The 9,503-nt window shown below is 37.3% G+C and overlaps 1 protein-coding gene across 1 annotated transcript; it reads left to right on the top strand.

The window, feature by feature from the left end:
- Positions 1–1,331: 1,331 nt before the first annotated feature.
- Positions 1,332–8,060, top strand: LOC137733232 (putative inactive purple acid phosphatase 27). Its single transcript, XM_068472382.2, has 13 exons — positions 1,332–1,748; positions 1,898–1,985; positions 4,563–4,829; positions 5,032–5,140; positions 5,408–5,522; positions 5,732–5,864; positions 5,974–6,161; positions 6,553–6,739; positions 6,845–6,912; positions 7,076–7,166; positions 7,260–7,448; positions 7,560–7,643; positions 7,738–8,060. The coding sequence occupies exons 1-13, from the start codon at positions 1,420–1,422 to the stop codon at positions 7,789–7,791; spliced, it is 1,902 nt and encodes a 633-aa protein (XP_068328483.2). The 5' UTR covers positions 1,332–1,419; the 3' UTR covers positions 7,792–8,060.
- The last annotated feature ends 1,443 nt before the right edge of the window (positions 8,061–9,503 follow it).

Genomic DNA, 9,503 nt, shown 5'->3' with positions numbered 1-9,503 from the left:
TACTTACATCCAAAAATATCTAGAATAGTTCTAGATACAACTTGCCTAATCTAGATTGTTCTAGGTGAGGCTTGAATATGTACACTTGTGTGGATTGTTCCGGAATGCCCTAGATTATCTTGAACGCTCCGCCATGTTCTTGATTTCTCCGGGATGTTCCGGAAGCTTCCATGAAGACAAGGCTTTATGGGCTTAGATATATGATGTCTTGGGCATTTTCTTTGTTTGTAACATGTGGCCCGTGACACTAGGAAAGAGCAAACCTACTTATATGTCAACTCTGAGCCACATGCAAAGGATTGAAGGCCTACTAAGGGATATAAAGGCTAACATGTAGGGGGCTCGGGTATGAGTCCCCACCAACTTCAGGGCCTAGCAAGACATTCGGTCGCATCATCCCATGAAATGAAAGGACACAAGTGGAGCTGCGTAAATGTCATCTCGTTGCCACGTGTTGGTAAAAGAACGCAAGGACGACTAACAGGTTTAACCTATGCATTTGGCACATTAAATGCAAAGAAAGTGATAGACTTGTGCCAAGAGACTGAAGACTCAGAGAAGGCTTATATAAGGAGAATGAATACTCCTTCAATGAGGTCGGACAAATTGAGAGAGAAATCGTACTCTACTAGGCGAGCGCTACTTGTACATTCTCTATTTATCTAAGAGATATTCAAATGATGTATCCGAGTTTTGAGGACGGAACCACTTAAATCCTTTGTTTTTTCCTTATTGTTTGGAAAGCCCAAGTTCATCAAAGGCAAACGCTTGACCAGTTTTACCATTGTTGACCTCACCAATTTTGAGCGTTAACAAAATGTATTAAATAAATGACGACTCATCATGATTATATTATTTATAGTATTTACATCATCGATTTGATCTGATTTTGAATGCTTGAACGATTTTCCAATTTGAATGATTTGTGTAGGAATAATTTCCAAATGAAGATTGAAAACTAAATAATCCCGATTGTAAAATTTGTGCGTTAAAAATACGTTATTCGAATTCACAAAGAGAATATGTGCATCTATCTCATGTATTGTCTACCCAAGAAAAAGAAAAAAGACAAAACAATATTAAAGCCTAAACTTAGTTATTACCAACCAGCTGCATCTGCGTGGTATCAACATAACCAAAACAGCGTTGCGTTAAGGAACATCATTTTAAATTAAACCTCAAAACCTGTCTCTCTGTTATACGATGGATAGAACAAGCCACGTTCTTTTCAAACCCCAAATTCTTAAAAATAAATCCAAATTTGCAAATTAAACTCATACGTACTCAAGTGGGAAACCAAAGATAAAGTAGTGGAAAAAAATACAAGACCAACGACCAAGAAGGCAAGAACCATGTGTGTATATATAAACCTCGTTCCCTTGTATTAGGATAACCATAAAGCTCCACTTTGATTTTCCAATGGGGTCCTGTAGGGTTTCCAATTATTCATTCGTTTTCTTCATATTGTTTCTGTGTTCTTTTGCTTCTTCTTCTTGTTCATCATCCTTGCACCCTTTGGTTTTCAACTCCAAAGTTGAACACCTTAATCACACAGCAATATCTGAGTTTAGGGTTCTTAACAGAAGATTTCTAGGCGACTGTCCGAATCCGAGCCCTTATCTCCAAATTAGTACTAATTCAAGTGCTTCTGGCCTTGGAGATGAAGAATATGTGAGTGTCAATATTAGCGGCGTCCTGCGTCCTTCCAAAGATGATTGGGTCGCCATGATATCACCTTCTCATTCTGAGTAAGAGTTCTATAACAAATGTTGATTATGGTTTATTAATTATACACGTTAAATAATCGTTTACAAATTAATTCATGGTGTTAGTTTTAAGATATATAGTTCAGATGTTATACGTTGTTTATTTACACATGCATGTTGGAAATATGCAGTTTATCAAGCTGCCTTGCCAATGGAATTCTTTATGCACAAACCGGAGATTTTGAAAAACTACCTCTTCTCTGCCATTATCCTGTCAAGGTAAACAAATTATCAACCTTTTTCTCTTATGTATTTTGTTACACCAAAAATAAAAACAAAAAGAAAAATAAAAAGATAGAAGCTAGGTTAACGAGTAGTGAAAAGATTTTCTTTGTATTGGATTGACATCTGATCGATATCTTGTAAGCAATAGCAACCAAAAATAAAGAATACCCGGCTGATTAGAGCCACAAATCACTCACCTCTTCATATGGCAATATATATATATATATATATATATATATATATATATATATTGGAATCCTGTGGAGCTCATTAGCTTTTTATCCAGCTTTTTCAAGTTCAACTACTACTCTAGAGATTTGAAAGTGAGAATGAGATATATGCATGAGAGGAAAGAGCTTCTTTTCTGACTATTAAAAAAAAAAAAAAAAATTATAAAATGATGTTGGAAAATAGTTGATTGGGCTATGTCATAGAATGGATAAACCATAGTTTTGTATTGAACTCGTCATTTATGAGAGTTTTAACATAAGACATTCCCTTAGTAAAGAAGAACACTAATATACCATAATATGCTAGTGCCTATTTTACAACAATACAGGTCCTAACTTGTTACTCTAATCAGATTTTTATTTTACTTTTTATAACAACCAATATTGCTATTCTAAGCTAGACCAGTGAGAGCTGCAAGTTAAACCCAATAGATATTGAATTAAAGAGAAAAACTCTATTCACTAGATCGATCCGCTTCTGACTTCACTTCCTCCGTTGTCAATCAGTTCCTTTCTTTATCAAAGTCCAGCTATTGGAAGAATCAATACAGGTGGTTGATATTATTCTAAAGTCTTCCCTACCTCCTTCCTTCCCTCCGGATGGTACTGAAATCCATCACTTGCCCAAATCAGTTAGGTCGCGAAAGAATCGGATCAAGCGCAAGTTTTCATTTGACAAACAGTGTTTCTTTTTTGGTGTCCATTTAATGTTGAATTTTCTGTTTCTAGGTAGTAAGCAAAAATATTAAATTCGAATGAACAAAAGCCAAAGATTCTAGGTAGCAACCGAAATAAATAAACTCGAATGAAGAAGAGCCAAACAAACAAATAAAGGTCAAAATTAAGGGCATCCATTACTACGGTTTAGTAGTATTTTCTTCACTTGTAAATGAGAGGTTTTTTTTCTTTTTTTTTTAGTACATTGATATATTTTTACAGTAAGGGGAATGGGAGTTCGACTTAACCACACAATAGGCAACCAAATTTGGTATCGAATTTGTCATCCATAAAATTCGAACCTAAGACCTTTGACTTCCAAGTGAATAAGGATACCAAACCGTAGTACTGATTGGTCTTAGGCATGAATCTTATGGATGGTAAATTCGATACCAAATTAGGTTGCCCATTGTGTAGCTTAACCGCACTCCCAACTCCCCTTAGTGTAAAATGTACTGTTGTACTAAAAAAAGTCAAAACCAAGGGCCACATGGGGCAGTGAAAGAAAAAGTAACATGGAACGGTCATGTTGCCTATTGTGTGGCTTAACCGAACCCTTAACTTCTTTTATTATAAAATATGCCATTGTATTAAAAATAAATAAATAAATAAGTCAAAGCCATGGGCCACATGGGGGCGGTGAAAGAGAAAGTAGCATGGGACAGCCAAGGTGCCACGTTACGTTACTAACAAAGTGGCGTGGAGAAACCCATAACGTTTACGTAGAAAGCAACGCAGTGGCTATGCTTTGACGTTGGGACAACTTAGCTGATGCCGCATTATTCCACCGGCCTAGGGTAGGGTTTATTCCCCTTCCCTTTGTCGAGGCATTTTGTAGAAAGGCATCCTCTCCGGATCCCTTTTACTAAGTTCATCCATCCAGACCATTAAAATTTGATCAAACGGCTAAAGTTATTACAACTTTTAAAGAGTCCCTTGTTTGTAGTTTTTGGATCAAATTTCAATGGCTCAGATGGGTGGACTTGGTGGACTTAGTGGAAGAGATCCGGAGAGGATCCCTTTCTGCATTTTCTGGCCCCTATTCAAATTAATTTTGACTTGTATATTCATTGACGAAGATGTTGAGATATGTTAAAACTTATGGTAATATTAGGAAGACTAAATTTATGAATAAAATTTTGAAAACTAAAGGACATGGAAGCTGATTATTAGTTTATTACTTAAGCATTGATAAATATACTTATTCATATTGGTGACAAGTCAGTTAGTTTGTAAATTTTGTGTTCAAATTTGGTTTCCCAAACATTACCTTAAAACTTACGTGAGGCCGTATATTTATCATTTATGTCATATGTTAAATGGTTCAACTTTTAGTTGCATCGAGGCATTTTGTATAAAATTTCAGCACCTACTGATTGCATGGGTAATTAAGTGGAGTCAATATCAATGCTATTAATGATGGACTGTTACTCATTCCACCACTTGCACATAACGTATCTTCACCGTAGAAAATTCATTGAAGACGTTCAATTTTTTAATCTTCATTTGAAGATCATCCCTAAAAAAATTTCATTCGAATCGGAATTCGTCAACGGCTCATTATCAATATGTTCTAAAAAACAGAATTAACAAACATATTGATCTTTAATTGAAAATTTTGTAGGCAGCATACATGAGCAATGATCCTGACTATCTCAGCTGCAAGAAGAAGGAATGCCAAAAGTATCAGAATGGTCGATGCATGGTGTCCACCTGTGGTGGTTCATTATTATTTCATGTTATCAACATCAGAACCGACATTGAATTTGTGTTGTTTTCCGGTGGATTTGAGGAACCTTGTATTCTCAAGAAGTCAAACCCTCTGAAATTTACCAATCCGAATAAGCCATTATATGGACATCTCTCAAGCATCGATTCAACTGGAACATCGGTAATTAATCCGTTACCCGCTGTCAATTAATTTCACTATTTTATTTTAGTACAAGCGATATTGTAAACCCAGGATGCAGTATGTTAAAGCAAAATGCTCTAACCATGAGGGCAATTCACCACTTAAGTTATGAACATGAAAGCTTAATTTCTGCTTAAATTATGGTGTAATGTTCTATGAATCATGATTCGTTATGATGCAGATGAGATTAACATGGGTTAGTGGACATAAGGAACCTCAGCAAGTGCAATATGGCAACAGAAAAAAACAGACATCAGGAGTTACTACATTTTCACAAGACGATATGAAAAGTAAGTTCCTCATCTCCTACTTCCATACAGATCAATGTGTTTCGCTGTACACATACCAGGATGACATTAACAGAACTGTAATATACATGAAACCTACAAATTGCGTATACCAAGTTGTATAAGTTGAACGATCAATGGTGTAATTTTTCTCCTAATCTTCGGCCGCACTAGCTATGACTCGCTCCAGACAGGCCCGATTGGGGTTTCATGCCGAATGTCTTCTTAATCTCTTTGTTTTCGTGTTTGTGCCCCCTTTAAAATTGATAGGTTCAGCTATACCAAGTCCAGCCAAGGACTTCGGCTGGCATGATCCGGGCTTCATTCACACAGTAGTAATGAGAGGACTTAAGCCTTCATCTAGTTTCTCTTATAGATACGGAAGGTATGAATCGTTATGATGTAGTTTTAACCTTATAAATAATATTTGGTAGAAGAAAAAGAAGAAACAATGTTCCAAAATATTTGACGAAGGAGAATATGGTGTATGATGACAATGATCCACACACACACACACACACACACACATATATATAATTTGTTATTAACAAAAGAGCCTTTCATCTTTTTTCAAATTCATGAACAAAAATCCAGCGATTCAGTTGGTTGGAGTGATCAAATCCAATTCCAAACTCCACCAGCAGGAGGATCTGATGAACTCAAATTTCTTGCATTTGGCGACATGGGAAAGGCTCCTCGTGATTCTTCGGCGATGCATTACATTCAGGTATGATGCATTAGTTTCTGCCAATTACTCAAATTTCTGGCACATGTTTGTACCTTGAAGGAAAAGTAAAGGCTAACGACAATTTCGATCTTGTTGCATGAATATATAGCCAGGATCTCTTTCAGTGATTCAAGCCGTGGCCGATGAAATAAATTCCGGGAATGTAGACTCTATCTTCCACATTGGAGACATTAGCTATGCTACAGGATTTTTAGTTGAATGGGATCTTTTCCTTCAACAAATCAGTCCAGTCGCTTCTCGAGTTTCTTACATGACAGCAATAGGAAACCATGAGAGGTATGCTCTTTTATTATTTTCAAACTCTCAATCCAGAGCACACATTCAAACAAACGAATAACTTTATATTTGAGCAAGATGCTTGGCGACAAACATAACATCTTGCACTTAACAAAAACTATGATTTTCTTTTTTTACAAATATATCATAACCTTTTGAATGCAAGGAGAGATGAAAAATGCTGACATCGCATTGCTCTAGGGTTTATGTGAGGAAAAAGTTTAGCCAATAACTTGATAATCAGGAGGACTTCGGGAGCAATGTTGTTACAGTTTGTAATTTCATGGTTGATTTCGACAATTTTTAAATGTCAATGACCAAACTGTTTGCCTATGTTTTGCTTTACTATGTGGGATTCATAACGTATATGCATTATACGTACAATTTGCAGGGACTATATAGACACTGGATCAGTTTATATTTTACCAGATTCAGGTGGAGAATCTGGAGTCCCTTATGAGACTTACTTCCCTATGCCAACCTCAGCAAAGGATAAGCCATGGTATTCCATAGAACAAGCAGGTGTTCACTTTACGGTGATTTCAACAGAGCATGACTGGTCCACAAATTCTGAGCAGGTAAAGATGAATTAGCACTTCTGCATTTGCTTAATCATATCATTAATTCAAGCAACTATACTCTCAGCTTATTCGATGCTTTTATTTACGCACTATATATTACAGTATCAATGGATGAGAAAGGACATGGCTTCAGTTGATCGATCTAAAACTCCTTGGTTGATTTTTATGGGGTAAGTACCGTAAGTTAACTATGAGACCTTCAAGTTTATGTTGTTTTCTAGTCTACCAATTTTAACGTACACATTAAAAAATCGAGTGTTCCAGTAATTAACTCTCTTTTTCGCTCTTTTTATGTTGTTGTAAATATAATGCATGTAACATTTTAAACAGCAGGCATAGACCCATGTATTCCTCCTCACCTGGATTCCTCAATGTTGATAAAATATTTGTCAACGAAGTGGAACCATTACTGCTCGAGAGCAAAGTAACATCCCTTCACCAGCTTGTTATTGGTTATATATTTCTAGCTAGTTAGTTCCTTTCTGACATGCATTGCTGTTGGAAATATGAACTGTAGGTTGATTTAGTCCTATTTGGTCATGTCCATAACTACGAGCGAACTTGTGCGGTTTATAAGAGTGAATGCAAGGGATTGCCTCAAAAAGATGACAATGGGATTGACACATATGATCATAGCAACTACAGTGCCCCAGTGCACGCTGTAATTGGTATGGCTGGCTTTACCTTGGACGGGTTCTCAAGTGGTGTAAGTCTCTCTCTCTCTCTCTCTCTCTCTCTCTCTCTCTCTCTCTCTCGCTTACACACACAGAGGATTTTTGTACCATTTTTTACATGGAATTGGAATCTGATCAAACAGGTTAATAATCCTTGGAGTTTATCCAAGATTTCTGAATTTGGTTATCTAAGAGGACATGCGACAAAGAAAGAGATGAAATTAGAGGTCAGTAAATAGTATGCAAGTTTGAGACTGAAACTTTGAACAAATCTCACTGTGGCAGACTTGTATGTTCACTAAATTGCTTTCATGTTTCCAGCTTGTGAATGCAGATACAAGAAAGGTTGAAGACAGATTCCGCATTACAAAATAGCAGGGTCATTTAATAGGAAGATCTATGTCCAATGTATAGATAAGTTGAACAAGATGAAGAGGAGAGTGCCGGTCATCATGTCAGGGGAAAGTTGTTTCGAAATGTCACTTGGTATTTTTAGTACAGATTATAAGGCTAATGTATTGCGAAAATATTGTCATCTAAGATAAAAGATAGTTTAAACATCCACAGATAATGTACTCGAACAATGATCTCTTCCTTTTTCAGAATCATTCAATCAGATTAATGGCAACTCTTAAATCTAAAAATCTCCGGCACAACTTATGTATCACACCTTGATCACTACTCCTCCTACCAATAACCTCAGCTCTCTCATGTCCTCTCCTCCTCCTCCAGACTTCTGTTGCTGCTGCAGCAAGGTTTTTCCTCCACCGTGTCCCAATCTTGGGGCTTTTTCTCGCTGTTTGGGTATTTGTAATCATAAACTCCTTGAGGCAAAAAAAGCACCATGGCTTGCCCGTTTGGCCCGTGTTTGGCATGTTCCTCTCTCGGTCTCTAGCACTACTCCAAACTAAGCTATATGAGTTGCTCTCCGAAGTTCTTTGCCACCAAAATGGAACGATTAGATTCAAAGGGCCTTGGTGTACCAGCCTCTTTGGCGCCATCACTTGGGACCCTCGTAACTTGGAGTACCTTCAGGACCAAGTTCTCCAATTTCCTCAAAGGCCCTTATTTTCCAAGACGCCGTTTGAGATATTCTCCGGGAAGGCATATTCAGTGCAGACAGCGATAAGTGGCAGCGCCAAAGGAAGACGGCTGGCTTTGAGTTCCACTCAGCCAAGTTCCAGAAGCTGACAGTGGGTTCATTGTTTGAGCTGGTTCACGCTCAGCTGTTACCTGTTTTAGAGGACTCCATCAAACACTTGGCCCCAATCGACCTCCAAGACGTTCTTATGAGGTTGACTTTTGACAACGTTTGCATAATCACATTTGGGGTCGATCCCCGTTGCTTGCAGCTAGGTTTACCCAAAATACCATTTGCTCAGGCTTTTGAGGAGGCGACAGAAGGAACGTTGATACGCTTTTGTGGCCCCATGTGCGTGTGGAAGGCCATGAAGCACTTCAAATTGGGCGCAGAGAGGAAGCTTCAGACGTCCATAATATAGGAGTGGATGAATTCCCAGACAATGTCATCCGGTCATTAAAGAAAGAGAGCCAACGCCAAGCTTTTCGAAGGCCAAGTCATCTTGGTCGGTATTCGGTCACTGGAGTCAATTCTAATTTTTTTCAAAGGCTAAATTGTTCAGTCAATATTCTTAATGGAGTTAGCGTAACTTTTCGAAAATCGAACTTAAAAAGCAGATTCGAGCCCAGTAACTTAGGCTTAACTTGTGTTGAAAAAATAGTTTGCTCTCATACCATGATAAACTTTTTTAGGCTTTGCATGTTCTACCACCAACATCACCAATATTGTCCCAACTATTAGGGATGGAATCTCCAATATATAAGTTGTATATTATTTTGCCTTATGTCTGATGTGAGATTCTATTGTCCAACACTTGGTACCAATAATCTAGTGTGGTATTCTTGTTCACTAGTAATTGAGAGGTCTTAGATTCTATTCTCATGAATGACGAGTTCAATATTAACTACTAACATAAAATTAAATGAAATTTAACTCGCAAGGTTCTTTTCTTGTTCATGAGAAAAAAAAAATTAAAATATTATAAGTGAAGCAACTAGCCGTGCAA

Source organism: Pyrus communis, chromosome 7 (genome assembly GCF_041283825.1).
Source record: "Pyrus communis isolate YQ-2024b chromosome 7, ASM4128382v1, whole genome shotgun sequence".
Classification (NCBI taxonomy): Eukaryota; Viridiplantae; Streptophyta; class Magnoliopsida; order Rosales; family Rosaceae; genus Pyrus; species Pyrus communis.
Note: the sequence above shows the minus strand (reverse complement) of the source record. Positions and strands in the feature narration are given on the sequence as shown.